The sequence below is a fragment of the Streptopelia decaocto genome, assembly GCF_964273445.1.
Source record: "Streptopelia decaocto genome assembly, chromosome: 3".
NCBI lineage: Eukaryota > Metazoa > Chordata > Aves > Columbiformes > Columbidae > Streptopelia > Streptopelia decaocto.
The window spans coordinates 22,289,930-22,309,344 of NC_138656.1; the positions used below are offsets into that span (position 1 = coordinate 22,289,930).

The 19,415-nt window shown below is 36.8% G+C and overlaps 1 protein-coding gene across 1 annotated transcript in view; it reads left to right on the forward strand.

Moving 5' to 3' along the window:
• The window catches only part of GPATCH2 (G-patch domain containing 2), a 119,670-nt gene extending 100,845 nt beyond the window's left edge, over positions 1–18,825 (forward strand). Inside the window, exons 9-10 of the mRNA XM_082047835.1 lie at positions 4,651–4,733; positions 17,538–18,825. Coding sequence (XP_081903961.1) covers positions 4,651–4,733; positions 17,538–17,707 — 253 coding nt within the window. The 3' untranslated portion in view covers positions 17,708–18,825. The remainder of the gene's footprint in view (positions 1–4,650; positions 4,734–17,537) is intronic.
• Positions 18,826–19,415: the final 590 nt, after the last annotated feature.

Here is a 19,415-nt window from a genome sequence, read left to right on the forward strand (position 1 = left end):
AATTGTGATAGAGAAATCAGGCTTCTTGAAAACATTATTGCATCATAATAGTATGCAGCGTAGGTTTTTTTTCAAGTTAGAGTACAGATATTTAATAAATACCGTTAAACAAAAAATACACACTCTTCCACACCTGGCTTTGTTAGTAATCAGTACTTTTATGCATTTTTGACATGAGCAGAACATAAAACGATGAGCTTTGTTACTTACAAGTAATCTAAGCAAAGTAGTGTCATCTGGTAAGTGATTTAACACTAAATAGACTAAGGGACAAAATTAAGTTTGCCTTTAATGATGCAACTGTTGGCACAATTACAGTGCACCAACAAATGCCGCTGCACTGATACCAGATAAAGCATTGCGGGTTGCAAGGAAAGTGACAGCTGCAAACAGCACACAGACAGACTAAAGTTATCAACAGACATGTTCTTACAGTGAGACATAAAATAAACATGCAAACATTTTGTATTCAATACAGTTGTACCCAGAATTCCCCTAAGTGAGATGACAGTCTTGCTAGTTTTGGACTGTTGCACAGATGCGCATAAAGCTACCTGCTCTATAACCCTGTGTCTTCATTGTGTCTTTCTGAAGAGACTGTGTAATGATTATTGAATTTGAATAGGGTTTTTTAATTTGGAGTACGGGGGTTGGGTTTGCATTTTGGTGGGGATTAGGGTGTTGATTTGTTTGTGGTTGGTTGGTTTTTATACACCTGGGAAGATGGTGATTACAGAAGCATGTAATAAACCAGAGAGCTACAACTCATGTTCAGGAGTATCTGCTGTCCTCCTACAACCATTTTATTCTCCTTCTCAGTGACTGGACTGGTGGACTTAGAACTCTGATAGTGGCAAAGGTGATAAATACTAGTGAAAGAGTTAAGAACCACCTTGTGGGCTTGGTTGCTCAGAAGGTAGGATTTCTTTTAAAGCCATGCAGCTGTAGTTCCCCTGCAGAACAGGCATTTATTTAGGGAATGTAACCAAATGGTCCATGGACTGCAAAGGTCAGGGGAGATAAAAGTCTGACATCTCCTATTATAAATGTCTTCAAGAGGCGAACATGTGTAACTGCAGAAAAGGCACTTATCAAAAATATTTGCTTATTGAGCTATGAAAATCATAGAAAAAGATACTATGTTCTGTAGGTATGGATAGCAATGTTTGGGGAGCTTAAAGAGACAGTTCTAGTCACGGTCCCAGAGTGAGAGCAATTACCTTGAAAAAAGAAATGGTAGGGAGACTGCAACTATTTCAGAAGGAGATAACAAAACTTCTGTCAGAGTGAATGTTTGTCACAAGAATGCATAGATGCTTGCGAATTGCTGTACATGTCCTTGCTTTTATGAAAGTATTTTTTGTATCAAAACTACTTTTTATTGTGTTTATTATTTATTGTTTCAGTAGCTTTTTTGTTGTTACTGCCTTTCCCAGCCTGTCTTCATTTGTGAAGCTCTTACGTACCATGCAGAAAGGAGAATCTAAATACAGTGTGCAAGATGAAACATGAATAAAAACTGACAGTGGCTTTTCCAGTGTTTTTGTTTAATACGTTGAGGCATGACACAACAACAACAACAAACAACAAAAATCTTGGCATGCTAGTGTAAGTTCACACCAGCCTGGCTTTTGCAGCCCTCTTATTTCCCTCTGCCACAACTTTGCTGCTGCTGTGACACTTGCAGGCCCGCTCGGCCGTGGTGCAGCTGATGCCCTGTCCATGCTCATATTTTTCTTATTGACAGTGAGTGTTCTTGCCAAACGCCAGGGACCATAGTCACATCTGTTTGTCTCCCCAGCTTGTCTGAGGCTGCTTGGGAACACTGTTTATCCAGAGGGCAGCTTTAACTAGGCCTAATACTCTGAAAAGCCTCTATTTGTAAATGCATACAATGAGGCGACAAGTTCCTGTTGTCTTTCCTTAAAAATTATTCCATTTGACACTGCTTGCTCCAGTCCCTGTCACCAGCACGTCAAAAGCCAAGTTTTCAGGCAAGGTGGTCTTAACAAGTTTTATTTTTTCCCTAATAAAATGCCTAGCTTCCCTCCAGAGCCCTATTTATAAATGATAGCTGGAAGCAAGCTAGGGGTAAGTAGACAGAAGTCAGGCAAATAGCTTTCTTCCTTTCTGAAATACACGCTCTTCTGATTTAATGGTATGAAACATAATGCTGAACTTAGCCTGATTGAGGGTCGGAGTTCTCCCTACTTTATAATACCCCCATTACAAGCATTTCAAAATGTACTGTGCAGCTTCAGAATACTACTTCATTTTGTCTACCCTGCCAGTTCCACAGCACTGATAGTTTTTGCCTGTTCCTCTTAAAAAAATAAAATATTTTTTTTAAAAAAATCTTTTTGTTTTGCTGTGATCTAGATTGTCAGCGCATATCAAATGTTAAGACCCGGCAAAAGCAAATTCCGCTTTAGAATCATGAGTTAACCTAATGTTTGGTGTTAGTGGCCCTAAAACTGCATTTGACAAAGCTTATTTGGTGCTCTAGCATATTGTTATTTATTTGTGGTGTACAGAATTTTCGATGACAACAAAGAAATACCCACTCTCACCTTGGCTGGTGGTCGAGTTGTGCTCGGCAAAGGCGAATGATTCATTTATGCTGAAGGAACAAGGCTGCCTTTCAGACGTTCATTGATTTTAAATTAAAAAGTAACTGCTATGTTCTACATGAAGGGTGACAACAATAACAAAGTAGTCCTTACTTAGTGTTATTTGTTGCAACTCCATTCGGTTTGCCTGGAGGAAAAGTGGGGAGACCCCAGTACCATAATCTCACAGATCAATAATCTAGATATCTCAATGTAGTGTAACAGATAATCAATTCTGGGTAAAATAACTCAAACACTGCTAGCTGTTACTGCTGGGGCTCAGGTCTTCAGGTTCAATTGCCTGACTTTATTAATTTTTATCTTTCATCCTAGTTGTATTCCTGGAGACTTTCTCCCTTTTTCTTTTGGAAGAGAAAATGGAGAGTCGCACACTGTTTAACATATAATTTACCACACAACTTATTCTGCATGTTTAATATCAACGTTAAATATCGATCTATTGATGATTAAACATCTCTTAAATATTTTTTCTCTAACAATCGTTTCCCCGTATTGTATTTAAATATTAATTTTCTTTATTGTACATTCAGTTATGAAAGGGTTACACATCTTTATTTCTTTCAACATTTAGAACTGAAATTTTTCGCCATGTTAATGTACCAGTTCAACTCTGGATGTTAAAACAGTACACAGTTTCAGCTTAGATAAATTGCAAGGAAAACATCTGTTTTAAAACAAAGACAACTAAACAAGTGTTGAAGTAGGGTTTCACTGGGTGAAGCTAGAGTACACTTCTGTGTGAAACTTAACTTTCTTGGAATATTTTACTTTTTAAATAAAAGCGCTATTGTATTTGTTAATTTACTGTGACTTCTCAAACATATGTAGAGGATTGTACATTGTCATTTTTTTCATCAAGGTGTTGCTGCCACTCTTTTACATTATTGAGCAGATCTGAGGTCTGTCAACGTTATATGACCATTTCTTATTCATTTAGAAGCAGCACAGCTTTAAAAAGTTTATAAATGCAGTAAAGGATAAGTCGTATATCCACACTGAAACCAGATCCCGTGAGTGACAGGGTTACTATGCTACAGTAAACTCTGAGATGCAGTTTTCAACTTGTAATTTTATCAAAATTCACTATGCTCCTGTGCTAAGAATCACAGTTCTTGGTAACATTTATGGAGATATATTAAAATTGTGGAGTTTAAGAAATTACTGCATTTTCCTCCCTTCTGTTCTTGTTCTTTCCAAAAAAAATGCCAGCTGTATATATTCCATTCTACAGACACTGTACATTACCTTAGGAAAAATAATAACTATAATTGTCCTCTACAACTATATTCCACAATTCAAAATGTGGAAATTCCAAATTTACCATCTTCTGTGGTACCTGACTTCTAAAAGCTGGCTTTAATGCAATAAGGCTTGGTTGTTTGCCATCCTCTGCAGATCTACCAGTTCTCCATTTTCCAAATGTAAGCTTGTAATTGTTTAATGAGTACCAGATACTGTGCTGCCGTGTTATCATTCTTACAACTTGCCAGTGAATTAGTACAGGACAAATTGCTGTGCTACGAGTTTATTTCATGTACCTTTGAAGAGTTTAGTGTTTCATGTTTTCTCATTCATTCTTCATCTTATCTTAAAAAAAAAAAAAAAAAAAAAGATAATACTTTCATGTAATAAATGTTGTTCTGACAGCCAGGCATTACTAGCCAATTGATAACCTACCAACAGTATTGTGATCTATTTAGATAATTAATCTTCACTATTTTCCTGTCAAGAGCAACAGTGTTTTTGTTTTATGTTGATCTAGAAAGATTGCCAGTTTTGAAAATTAAAAAACATTCCCTTTATATTATTCATTCCAGTAACAATTTATGATGCTGCATTTAGATACTGAGTGCTTGTCAACAAACTTAATTATGCTTCGATATAAACAAGATTGGTGACTTGACTGTGCAGCTTCATCTTCCTTGAGAATGTTTTGATATAGGTTCAGATTATACAAGCTGTGTATTTATGTGGCAGTTTTCTTCTTTTGTTAATAGTTTTCTCCTGTAATTACTTGCAGGCAAACCAGCGTACACTTAGGATCATTGTGCATGGGAGACATCAAACGGAGAAGGAAAGCTGCTCCCCTGCCAGGACCCACAGGTAACCAATTTCCCTGGGACAGAACACAAAACACAAGATGTTAAATCTCTAAATACAAAGCAGTAGGTCAGTGACCTGGGGAAATGCTTGATAAATTTGGTAACTTCCCATATAACTTCAGATATGTCCTATCCTTATTTATTAATGGAGATTAAGAAATAAATAGGATCTCTTCATTCTTTCCTCAAACATTTCCAATTTCTAGTCCTTTGTAGCGTGACACTTCTTTGAAGAGAAGAAGTCTTTTTTCATATACTGAGAATCAGACAGTAAAGACTATTGCTTATGTCTGTTCAAGCATTACAGGGTAGAAGACATAAGGTATTTTTTTTGGTAAGGAATGTATCTGAATACTATAAATACCCTACACAATAAAGACAGGATGTGAATTCTTGGGCAAACAATTGAAAATATGGAGATAAGGCTGTGAAACACAGCTTTAAAATTAGTGCTGTAGATTAAATAAGAATCACTTGCAGGCACATTTCTGAAAGATTTTTACAGATGCGAGGTCACAACCATTGGATGCATTTTGCTGATGTCACAGCTGTGAAATGACTTTTTCAATACCTAGCAGTGATTTATAGGACTCTCATCAGTTTGTTGTATTAATTATACATGTGCATAGTGGAAGGATTAGATTGTGTGTGTGTGCCTATGTGAGGCTTTTTTATATTGCTACTGTGGAAATCTGAATTGCATGCCCTAGTTGTATATCAATTACTATAGCAACATATGCAACACATACAGCTCTTCCAATGTATTCTAAATAGATGTCTTTAGAGAAGCCTAATATTTGTATTCCGACTGAATTTACCCTCTTGAAAGTTCTTTGTTTCAAACCTCAGTGGCAGAAGCAGATCAAGAATAGTATTACAAATGTTATAAAAGCACCTTAGAGGCAGCAGAAAAAGAGAATGTATGGGTCAGCTTCTAAGACTCTGAACATATGTGAAGTGAGAAAGAAAAATACTTAATGGCTGAAGAGAGAATAATATAATTATTTCCACAAGGTGATTTTCACTTCACAACTTTCAAGTACTAGAGGATGTCATTGTGTACCGAGAGGCTATGAAGTATCATGAAATTAATTTTATTATTTATTTTAACTTGGGCTTCCTGCATTCAATATTTTATTTTCCAAGCTGACTCCTCTGTGTAACTTTGCAAAGCCAATATTTTGATATGAAGGCAAATACATTATGTGGTCCTTCAATCTTATGTATCTATATATTCACCATTTCTGAGGTTGTTTTGCCCCCAAAATCTGCATTTACATGGAGAGTGACAGAGAATAATAGTGGATAAAGGTGTCAGGTGTGGTACTTTTATATGTGTGTTGTGGGTTTGGTTTTTTTCCAAGTCGAAGGCAATCTTTCCAATTTTGTTCTGGGCAGGAGGATTAAGAAGTTTTTTCTGCAGTCTTGGAAAAGTTTTTTTTCTGCATTTGTGAATTTTTAAGCAAATAGAAACTTTGGTAAACTTGTACAATGTGTGGGTAGTGTATAGCATTTTATAAATTATTAGTGTTTTCTCAAAGGCTAACCTTCCTACAGCTAAATTATTGTTTATCCATTGCAGGCCTTCTTGTCTTTCTCAGTGTTTCCTACCATTATTGAAAGAAGCAGGTTTTCCTTTTAGAATGGAAATATATTTGGAAATTTAGGTTAAAGTGAAAGATTGGTATTTGATTATTCTTCTTTTAGTAGTTTGTTAGCTAAGATATAGGAACAGAAGGACTAGATTTATGTAGAAGAGATTGTGTTCTTTTTGCTTGAAAGAAGGACAAGACAAATGTTGTATATTTACATGAACAAAATTTGGAAGTGAAAAGAAGCTTTCTGCTAGTAATTGTCCACATTTAACACCACAGTGAAACCTGAAAGGCTGTCTGTAAATGAGTCATTAACTACAAACGTTTTCTTGAGCTGTATGTGCTGCAAATTAGCCAAGTTTCATCTGAGCCAATCCATTGAAAAATGCATTTTCAAAATTCACTTTTGCATTTTTTGAATAAATTACATGAGTAAATTAATTCTTGTAGCACTCTGTAGGGTGTTGAAAATGGTCATTTATACGTTTAGGTTCAGTAGCACTGAAGAGAATGACTGGTGATCCTAACGAAGTATTGAAATACTTTCTCTGGTTTTGAGTCTCACAAGGGTAGCACCTGCTACATTCAGACACCTTACAAAGCCAGAGACTTCTGTAGCAAGCAGTGTTATTGGTTAAACATTTATTAATTGTGACAAGAACACCCAATTTATTTCAGTACTCCACCTTATTTACTGCTCTTTCACCTTTGTATTTTGTATTGAAAAAGTAAAATGAATATTGATAGAGTTAGATATTGATTTCTAAATTTATAGCCTGCTCTCAGCCTGGAGTCAAAGTCACATACCAATAGGTTTGTGTATATTAGTAATAAAGGATGTAGATTTACTTGTACAGCAATGAGAGACTATTGAAGCAAGAAAGTTCAAGCAGCACAGAGAATTTCATAGTTTCAAAAATGTCATTTGTAAAGGTGAAGAAAAGCTGTGTTGAAAAGCAGTGAAGAAAATGGGAGATCATGTAGGTTTGGATTGTTAGGAGCTGACAGTACTGAAACAGGAGGGTCCTATTCTGCCTTTTTTACTAAGATAAATTTTGTGGTTTGTGGATGCTTTTTACAGCCCCATCTGTGTTTTACTGAACCTAGATAGTTAATTAGTTTATCAAGTAACAAAAAAAGATACTAGTACTTCCTATGATTTCTTTTAAGAATAAGGTGTTGTACATTATAAACATCTGGGTTTTTGCACAGCTTATTCCATGAAACCAATATTATTTCAGTGATTCTAGACAGATTTGGGACCAGGTAATTCACAGTGACTTCATGCCCTCTGACTACCTGAGTGGTAGAGCTATTTCATATGACACCCTGACATATTTCATTGCAGCAATACAGTACCATCAAGTTTGTATAAAAACCTCTTAGACAAACTAATATATTGTTATGGAAATAGCCCTACCAAAACTCGGTCCAGTGTTAATGAAAATAATAACAAAACAACAACAAAAAATAATTTGTATGCAAGAGAAAGTACATTGTCTGCAGAGAATTGTTACTACTGGAAACCTTGAAACCTATGAGAATGTTTAGAGTCATTTCAGTCTTAGATTACCAATTTTAAGTCTCATATCAAACCAGTAGGTGCTACAGAATTTTCAATGCCATGTTCATCCACTGAATAGGCATTTAGCCCAGTTCATTTCCTATTGACTCGATCTTCTGTACAAGCTTTTTTTCTCAATCAGCTCCTCTTAAATCCTGAAGACCTTTTAGATTATTGTTCTTCTTTTTTTTTTTTTTAAATGAGAAACCTCTGAATCTTGACTGTTGGAAAAAATCATCAGATTCTGCTTCACATGTGTGGGATGTTAATAACGTGATTTACAGAATGTAGAATGTCTGATTCATAACAGAAACATATTTGTGTGCCTTGTAAATAGCCATTTATGTCTATTTGCAAATAGCCTTTTTGCTCTGATGTTTACATAGCATGTTTTACAGTTTGGAGCAGTGGTGAAAACCTGCAAAGACTAATTTTAAAAAGAGAAAGCTACTTTGTAGTTAAAATAAGAGAATGTGCATATAAAATATATAAATTGTTATACATGTTATAAGCACTAATACTTTCATTTTGCAAAAGCAAATTCCAGATGTAATTTTCTTTATCTAGTTGGCATGTTGCATGCTACACTTCGGCTGGTACTGATTGAAATGACCAAGTTAAATGTCTCATTTTAAAGAATGTGTTTTAATGAAAAATATGACAGATTCTTAATTACAGCAGAAATACTGAGCACTGCTATAATGCCATCATGACTCACTTTAACAAGGTAATCAAAAGGGTACATGTTTTCATTCCTTTTTAAAAATTGCCAACGGAACAGCTAAGCAAACTATTTTGCTGATGCTTAATATGTCAGTGATTAAAAATCAGACCTGAATATCTGCAGTACTGAAACGATGATTTGAAAAAGATTGTGATTACACTGTGATAACAGAGGTGGCTGAGGCTGAGTTTGTGGTGAAGGTCAACTTAGTGAGATAGTTGCAGAGAAAGGGTAGACTTTTGTGTTCTTGGATGAACTGGCAGTAAATTCCCAAAACTCTAGGCAAACTGCTATATGCACGCTTCCTTTTTAGCTTGATCATTGCTTTTCCGTCTACTGAATGTACAACTCCATAGACTGAAATCCCTTTTCACAGGGCAGTGCAACATTGGCATGTGCTGTAACACTTTTCCTTATTGTGTTGTGCCATTTCTTATCCTTAGTCTACCAAAGTGCTTTCTGAGGAACGCAGCATATCTGCTTGGTCATCCAGCCTATGGATACTCGTTCTCGTTTGCTTGCTTTCTGCAGCAGGATTTTAGGGCCTCCTTTCTGGGGCTTGGGGGGTTTCGTTTTTGGGGGTTTTGTTGGGATTTTTTTTGGCTACCTTATTGTCTCACTAGATCAGTTTAAAAATTGAAAGACTGCACAGTGCCATCCGGTACTGGAAACTGCTATTCCTGCTGAGCAAAAGACTTTTCATGTTGAGCTGAGGTCATTGGTTCAAGCAGTGCCCCCTACATATGAACAGCAGAGCAATGAGGAGCATTAGGTAGCAAACTTCAGAAGAAAAGATCCGCAATGCAGCAAGAAACCAACATTATACTTGGAATTTCCTGATGGATTTCTTGTCATCTAGAGAGAAGACAATATTCTTCAGAGTGTACACAGTCAAGAAGAAACTCTCAGGTTTGTAGGAGACAACAGTACCCATCCTTTCTGAATGCCATCATCTTCTCAAATATGGAAGGTTCAAAAATAATTTCTCAGATTACTTTAGGTATCTTTCCTAAGGTAGCTGTTTCTTTCTAGTTGTGGAAAGCATTCAAATTGCCTCTATTGAGGGCTGGACTCAATGATCCTTAAGGGTCCCTTCCAGCTTCAGATATTCTATGATTCTATGGGTTTTTTGGACTTCATTTCAACAATCATAAACCAGCTTAACAGAGAATATCACCAATGAGAGCATCCTTAATATATAAGAAATTTATGCTCAAGAAAGGCCAAACCAAGTGTTTTGTCAAATTCCAAAGGTAGGTCTCATTAGAAAGTTGTATACTTCACTCTCAGTGAAACTGATCGGTCAGTTGTGTGCTCTGCAAGTTCTGTTCATTCTCCACCAGGCACCATAGTAAAGTGGTTCCTCACAGAGAGGAACCGCCTCCATTTTAAGTGCAGTTTGTTAGAACCATCACCTTTTTCATTATACGCATTGTGCAGTTTTCCTAGAACTCAACCAATAATCATAGAATCATAGAATGTTTTGAGTTGGAAGGGACCCACGAGGATCATCGAGTCCAACTCCTGTCCCTGCATGTGACAACCCCACAGTTCACATCATGTGTATGAGGGAGTTTTCTTCAACACTGTCAGGCTTGGGGCCATGACACCTCCCTGGGGAGCCTGTTCCAGTGCTCCAGCACTCTCTGGGTGAAGAACCTTTTCCTAATGTCCAACCTAAACCTCCCCTGGCACATCTTCCTGTCAGTCCCTCAGGACTTTTGTTAACCAGAGAAGGTTTGGGAGTTAATGTGCAAGGAGGAAGTACATGTAGTTTTTCCCCAGTCAATATAACTTCATATCCCAGCTCTCCACAGCAACCTCTCAGTTGATAGTGACTAGTTTTCCGTTCTCCCAAGGGAACAGGGAGCACTGCTGCAAAGAGGCCCTGCTATAGATTATGAAAATATCACTTTCTTAAAGGTTTGTTAGCATGTAATTTTCTTTTTGAATAAGCAAAGAGGCCTAGAGGCCTATGCGTAAACTTGATAGCTTTACGCAGAGGGTTTTTGCCACTTCAGAGGAATAAAAGTAGCTGCTTTAAGATATGAGAAAATATTTTCATAATGTGAGAATAGAAAATTAATTGGTCATGTTTCCAGTCCAGGCTAGTTTGTGGTTTTGTTTTCAGTCTTTCTATAAAAGCTTTGCAATTGGTGGAAAAGTTTCTGATACAAGCTACTGTAGATGCCTATTATATTCTGGATTGCATAAAGAAAATTTTAGCTTTTGATTTCCACTACAATGAGAGGAAATTTTGATTTCCTGATTGTAAGGGAATTTTACCTTTCAGCCTATATATTGACACTGCCAGTGCTAATGTAGTAACTAAGATTTACGTTCTGATGCCTTCATTACTGATAGAGGGATCACAGCGAGCACTGTTTGCATAAGTAAATAGGCAAATGGTTATTTAGCCTGTAGTAAAAATTATGCAGATGTATTTGCCTAGTTTTTAATGAAATTATCTTCATTTTTAAATTAAGATTATTTGACAGAAGATAATACTGTAACCACATAGGCAACAGAACAAGCAATAGAAGTGGAACCTCACCTCTGGCATCCTGGCAGTTCATCCCTCTTGGGTTAGGATCAGATAGAGCTACCCTAATGTGCATAGTCCTAACAACAGTTTAATCCTCAGTCATTCTGCTGAAATTAACGGTAACCGCACTGTCCATTTTGAGAGTATTACTGTGATTTAAATCCTTCCCTGTGGGTTTCAGTGTAAGGTCACAAGTCTCTTTGTAAAAGTCAGGGAATGCTTATCAGAAGGGAGCAATGTTGCTGAGTTTTGAGGGGTCTGAGCAGAGCTTTGGAGTGGTCCCCCATGAGAACGCTTCTTCCAAAGTGCCATCAGTGACGGTCTTTCTGTCAGCGTACACAAGGCGTAAAACTGACCCTTTTGGACCCAAGTGAAAAAATAGTCTTGGGTATCCCAGAGATTCCCCTTATGGAGGGATAAATGAGAATCTAAGAGTTCTAACTCTTCCCAACCAGTTTTAGAAGTAGTAAAGACTGAATGGGTGAGAAGTTACACTTCACACGTAGCATAGGCAAATGAAGCATGGAAGGAGAAGAGCACCTGAAAATCCAGTTCCAAGTGGTTGGTGATGACCAGTTGAACTTGAAGTTTAGTGCCCCAGTGTTCATCAGTGTGTGGATTCATGCTTATATATTCAGGAGAGTGAAAAATTTATTTAAATCTAGGGTCTATGCTGCAAGAAAGAATGCATTTACCCATGCCATAGTTATGAGACAATTCCTTTAATACCCCTTGCAATGGGGCAGTAGGAATGAAGCTATGGCAGCACCAATATTAGCAAAACTCTGCTGTGGATGCTGGATAAATATGGAGGTTTCCAATACCTACTGAAGTTATAGCTCTGTCCTCTCTGTTATTTTTGTCTCTGTGCTAACTAGAATAAAACACAGTGCAAGCAGGCTCACCTGAACTATAATCATTCTAAGGTTATTTTTCAGACACAGTCTTGGATAGCTTGGTGTGAGAGAGATATAAAAATCTGGTATAAAAATGCAATATCAAATATTTAGCTAAATAATCTGGCATTTTTGTAACTGTTTGTTTTTAGATACACAGCCATAGTATACTTAATTTTGAAAACCACTGCATGTACTGATTTTAAAAATAACAGCATGGAAGTTGGTTACACTCATGATGCTGACTGCACAATTATCCAAAATGGTTTTAAGAATATAAACATCTAGACAATCCAATTCCCATTTTGCTAGTTAGAGAGAGCTGGCATAAAAAGACACACTACAGCAATGTACTATTCTGTTTACATTCCTCGTACTATTGTCTTGTGCATCAGGATCAGTCCCTGCTGTTCTGGGCTCACTTGTCTAGTGAGGAGTCAGAAAAGAAAAAGGAAGAGATGGAATATTAAACACTTTCAGAAAATGAGGGGGAAAGTGCAGTAGCTTTTAAAGTGAAGCAGCATGTATCGTTTCTCCTTCCATTGGCTGTTTATCCAACATCAATACGACACTTTAGGAGCCAAATTACTAAACAAGCTGCCAATTAGGCTTGCAGTCAGCTGGATAGATTAGTGGCTAAGAGAGGCAGATACAAGATTTTCATCTCTTGAGCCAATTACGCAAGTGAATTACCATCCACAATGCTCCTTGGAAGATTTGAGGTAGAAAGACTGACTCTGCTGTGATAGACATAAGTGAGATCCAGGGTAGGGGGTAAGGGGTTAGCAGGCCATGTATTGCAAAAATTACCCAAGGAAGAAGAGATCCTTCTAGGAAAGGATTTAAAGGATTTAAGGCTGCTGGGAGCGAAAGAAGAGGAAATAATAGTTGTGGTATGCTCTGCAAAGGCATTGCTGTTCTGCTCACAAGTCTTAATCATATAAAAGAAAGATGAAAGGCCAAGACTATATTTATGTACAGTGTCATTTTCTCAGAACTGTTTAAAGACCCATTTTCTTAACATCAAAAATAGTTCAGTGGCCAGAGATGAAATACTTCAATATGCCTTCATTCTTTTCTTACAACTGGGGAGGAGGGGAAAAAACAAACAAACAAACAAAAAATCTTAAATAAGGGTTATTTCAGAGATTGAACCTAATTGTGTTCTGATTTTATTCCCCCAATATAAACCAAACATGCTTGATGTTAGTCTTACCCAGCAATTGAACCATTCAAATAAATGCTGTCACAATAGTGGTTTATGGGGTCACAGTTCCTTATTATTCTTTAATAAATGATAACTTAATTGCTGAGCTTTTATTTTTTTAGAAGCATTTTGCAAATAAAATGGATCTGTCAGATCAAAACTGTGCATAGGCTCATTTGTTTCCTGCTGAAGATGTTGTACACTGGTGTAGCATTATTTCTTAAATATGAAGCAAATTTAAAACCTGAACTTTTGCAAGCTGTTGTATCCAAAAATGATTAAACAGATGTGGAGCCTGCAGCAGCATTAGACCTCTGATCTGATTTTAGCTTACAGATGGAATTAAATTAATTCATGGCAATCACTGTAAAATCAAGGCTGTGGCACTGAATGCTAGTGTACTGTTTAACCAGGACATACCTGTCTCAACAGCTGTTAAGAAAAATTACATACCTTAATTTTTCATTGAAAACAGCCTTTAATGCCATCATAAATATCATACCAAAATTAACAAATGTGATGACTTCTTTGTTTTCCCCTTCCTATTTTGCCTTTTTCTACTCATAGATTCCATATTCCATGTATGTAAGGTCATATGCGTAATACTTGTAGACCTTGAAGTGTGTCTGTTCACATACACAAAGCTTTGAGGTCCGGCTTTTTTTATTTCAGTTGGCAGTATTGCAACCAGAAGGACCGTAAGTGAGGGTATTTTACGGCGCTGTCTTCTCAAAGCAAGTTATTCTTCCTTAGTCTTTGCTCCTCACCCATGTACTGGCAGCCACTTCTACATGCAAGCTACACATCTGATAGATGAGGAACCAAATTGTTACAGTTGCTAAAAACATTTTCAAGTCTGTGGAAATAAAAGGGTCTACACAGGAGATTACAACAATTTACTAGTCCAGAGTCTTCCTCGTAACTCCTGGAACCCCATAAAGCCTCACACAGCAGTAAACTTAGAAAAATGTATCCCTGCTGCTTTTTTTTTTTTCTTAATTAATCTGATTTTGCAGAGCAGTTTTTTGTGGGATGGTGCAATGGGTTGATTTTGCTCTTGCTCCTGGGTGGGTTGAGGCCAAACACATCCCAGAGGTAGCACAGCCCTTTTGAAGGCCAGTGTGCTGGGACCATTCTCTCTCACAGTCCCTCTCACAGTCCCTACTGGCTAGTCCAAGAAGTGCCATGGGCATGAATTAAAAACTGAACTTGAAGATGAATATTGCAAGGACAATTACTGCTTTTAATTAGAAAATAAAAGCCCAAAGCACAGGAATGGGGGTCTGGGGAATAGCACACAGTATAGCATGATTTTTAAGAGCTCTCTCCTGTCATGCAGTCAATCAGCAAAGCAATTGTTTTTTTTCCTGATTGCTCATTGGTGGTGGAATGGTGAAAAAGGGCAATACAGTTACCTGTATTCTTCTGATTCAAGTAAAATATGTTGCATTACTGATTAATATTCCTGCAATTTTCACCCGTCATTTGAAAACCTCAAGACATATGTAGATATGTATTCATACAAAACCTGACTACACTGCAAAAAAACGGCCTGTGTATATTAAATCTCTCTCACAATTAAAATAAAAGCTACCCATGTTCACCTCATTTGCAAGGAGTAATTAGTCAACTAGTAATATAGGCAAATTGGGTGGCTTTTTGATTTTGACTTATTCTTGCTACAACAAGAAGCCTCCAAACACATTATCCTTTGGACAGTGTGTGCTGTTTGGTTGTTTGCCCAAAAGTGAGTTGAGAACCAAGTTTGTGGTCGTTTCTTTTCTTTTTCTGTTTTTAATCTGGTGACATATAAGAATAAAACGGAATTCCTCGGGGAATATTTTGGTATGTACAGAGGAAGGAAAAATAGTTATAATATACATTGTAGAAGTACAAAAAGTATTCCAATTATTCTGTCAGTCACAGGAAAAAAAATGCACTATTTTAAAAAAACAAAAGCATCGGTTTATTAAAAAATAACACGTCAGGGTACAGATTGTTCTTTCATATGTTTTTTTGTGAGTCTGCTCTGGTGGTTTTGAGAATTGAAATTCATATAGGAAGATATAACATCTGTTACAAGAGAAGGTCTGTAGGTTTTTCCCTCAAGTAAACTAACAAGAAAGCTGTTTACATTGTCTCCGGCGATGCCTTGCATACCATTCCAGCAGTATTGCTGTCTTTGCCTAAGCAGCATTATGAATGGTTTAATATTTCCAATTCTTGGATGTCATGAAATATACTCTTACCATTGCTCTTTCCTGCCTGGCAGATCTGTTGGATTTTTCTTCCCTTATAAGTTTCCCCCTTCATTTTTCCACAGATGTTCATTAGAATGATGCTCCATTTCTAACCATCACTTGTTGTGAAAAGTGGACCAAAACAGACTTCCAGGATTTTTTACCTGTGAGGTTTGCTGAAACTTTTGTTGAAACAGTAGCCTTTTTTCCTTCTCTTTTTTTGAGCTAGAAAGGATAACCAAGAAGGTTGCAAAGCCTGTGTTGTGTATGCCAGGCAGTGTCAGGGACTCGTCTGTATGAAAATTGCCTCTGCCTGTGGGGCCCTGAAAAGAAAGGAAGTCTTGGACATTGAATTTTGTGCTGGTCAGTTCAAGAGGAACCCTCTCGGGGACTGGAGGCTGCTGACTTAAAAGCCTTTATTTTAAGCCTAGCATTAAGCATAGCTTCAAACCAGTATTAAAGGATGCCTCCTCTCAATGCATTTCCCTTTTTCTTTAACTCAGGAACTGAGATATACTAGGGAGCTGTCTACCTTTTATGTAGCCAGCATTTTACTGAATATGAACAGATCTGTAGTGGATAAAGCTGGAGTACTGTAAATTCATCTTCACAGTCACCGTGAGGGTTTTAATGTGCAGCTCTCATTTTGAACTTATGTCTGTGCAGGTGGTTTCCACTGTGGGGCTTTGCCATTTGTATGTGTGTGTTAAATAGGACTTTTCAGAAGTGTATGTTCAACTTTTCTGATGTTCTTGCTTAGCAAGTTAATATAATGATGAGCCAGCTGCTTGCCAATGGAAAATTCTTCATTGAAGACATTATAGTCTCCAAAAGCACAGAACCATAGTCTCCTTCTACAGTATTTTTCAAAAGGTAGCAGGCCATAATAAATAAGTAAAGAGCTAAACAGTTAATATTTGAAGCTGGGCACGGGGTGCAATTTTTTTGTGCAGTTGTCGGGGGGGGAGATGTTGAACAAAGCTGAAAACAAAATCCAGCTGCATATGTGCGATCACTTGTGTTAGGTCAAAAACTTCAGCCCTTTTAAAAATTGTGGGGTATAACTTGGTAAGTTTTACTGCAGATTTTTGAAATAAATATAATTTGTATCCCTCATACATGACAATTATATATTGGAAGGCTTATCCATGTATCACCTCCAAACTCTAGCTTGAGGAGTTCAGTTGATTAGGGAGGAAAAAAAATATATATATATATTTACATATATATATATATGCATATATATATATATATATATGTAAATATATATACAGCTTTGTTACTTGGCATTCTTTTTTTATGATGTATTAATGGAAAAAAATAATGTTATTTACAAAAATGAATCTCATTTTAACACTTGCAATCCTGATGACCTATTCTGTACTATGTGTGTATCTTTTCTCAGAGATCTCGATGGTAAGGAGAGAAAAGTGTGAACAACACTTAATGGCATTGAAAATACCAAAATAAACTTGGATGTATCACCTCTCACAATGCTCAGGAGAAGAGAAACTGAGTAAAAGTAGAGCTGAATTTCAGAACAGTAGACCACTTTTCTGTACTGTTTCTGTAGCACCTGCATTTTTTTAATCAGAAATTATTTATTGTGTTTTGTTAAAAGAAATCTAGAGCATTGGTAAATATTGCTAAGACTGGAAAGGTAATCATGATTCTATGATGTACCTCGGCATAGTAACTGTATAGGACAAGGAATTCACGTAATCTTGCTGATGTGTGTTTTTTGACACTGATGTAAAATCTACTGTATTGGAATATAAAAGATCTATAACAATATTTGTCCTACTTAAAAACTGAATGAATCTTTAAAAACATTAAAAATAAAGCAAAGTGTAAGACTCTATTATTTAGAATCATATGCACTGAGGAGGTCAACATGTGCAAAGACAGCCTGTTCTAGCAACCTATTAGATGAATTAGGAGAATAAGAAGGTTTAAAGCTTTAAGGGAGATTATCCTGCTCTTCTCCACATGGCAGGCAGTGCTGATTAATGCTGTGTGTTTCTTTAATCTCAGGGTTTGTAGGTGAAAACACCCAACCAATCCCAGAAAACAACATTGGAAACAGAATGCTTCAGAGTATGGGCTGGACCCCTGGCACGGGCCTTGGACCAGACGGCAAAGGAATAGCAGAGCCCATACGAGCCGTGCAGAGACCAAAAGGACTTGGACTTGGATTTAGCTGACAGAAATGCGCTCTGCCTGCCTGAGAAAAGTAAAGTTCAAAATTAATTTTAAAAGACAAAAAAAAAAAAAAGGCAAAAGTGTTATTTGTTGTGATGAGCAAACCCAGTTATTCTTCTCTCAAAGATCACTGAAGTCAATGCGCTTCACGTTAGCGACACCAGCTGCAAGGTACGACCACAGAGACAGAACCGGCATTCAAGTCTAACTTTCTGATGGTGCTAAAATGTACAAAAACTTCTACTTTTTAATTTTATGTAGTCTTAAACTTTGTATTAAGCATAAGATTCGGTATATTCACTTTTTTTCATAAAAGCTTCTGACACAGCAGGTTTTAGTATATAAGAAAATTTTTTTGGTAAGTATAATTTCATCTCGAGAGTCTTGATAAGATTTGTCAAGGAAAATGGAACTTTTTACAGCTACTGTGTTTCCCCCCTTTTCAGGCAAAGTTTCCAAACCCGTTTTTTTAGTGTTTAACAATATCTGAGCATAAGCTGTCATTTTGCCCATAAGATATACACGTTTCCTGCTGGAAGGTGATATGGTATGCAATTTTGTATAGGAACATGAAAAATGGCTTTGTTGTCGTAGGAATGCCATTCCAACACCGTTATCGTGCAATGTATCACTGTCTTCCACATTCAAGCTCAAAAGTAAAGCTTTTCTACTTGTTTTTACATTTACAAGGTTATCTTTTTTTCAGCAAATATTTTAAAAAATTTAAAGTTTATTCTGACTTCGAATTTCCCTTTATATTAATAATCTTCAGTGTTTTCACATGTAAGAATAGTTTGAGCTTTGAACTGGGAAGTTGTATTTTGAAGATGACTGTCTTTCAGTGTTTATATTCTGGGGTTTGGCATATTTTAAACAATGCAGTGTTCAACATTGTGTTATCATTTGGTTTGTGATCAAGCTGGTGCCAATGAGCCACAACCGTTAAGGATCATGAGCAGAAAAAGGGCAAGGAGAAGCAGGATTAGGGTGGAGGAAAGGAAGGAAAAAGATACTTTGGCATCTTGCAAATCTAAGCTGGCAATTTAAAATCAAGAGGGATCATTAAGTGTTTTAATCAGTATCCTAATGTACCTAATGTCAGCAGAAGCAATTTCATTAACCACCAACCAATCAAGCTCCTAGGGTACTTACTGGTCTGCAATATAAAACAAATTCCACTTTAAATGATAGGGCTGAAGGAAACTGTTGTTCAGATGGACTAAGGCGAAAATCCTGTGTCATCATCCCCCCACTGCCCACCCCGTAGTAGCTGGCAATGTTCACCCTGACTGCAGAAGGAACAGGATTTGATTCTTCAGTCTTTTTTTTCTTCTTCTCTCCTTTCCTCTGCTCCCAAACTGCAGAGAAAAATACTTCTAGATGCTTGCAAATATATTTCCTTACAATAAAAAGAGCACAGCTTCCTTCATGGGACTGTGAAACGCAGTCATGAATTTTAAGAAGTGTTTTTACTACTTTATTTTTCTCTCAACTTCACCCATTTTCCAGAAAAAAATAATACCAGGGAAAGAAGAAGTAGCAGCATTATAGCATTGAATTTGCTTAAAAAAAATGTTCGTGCTTTCTACTGTGAGTCCTGTCGGTTTGGGAACATTATTTCACCATACACATAGTGTAGAGTGTAAAAGGTTAATACCTGATATTGGTTTTATTGATAGCTGAATGCACGTGTTCTCTGAGTTTCAGCAG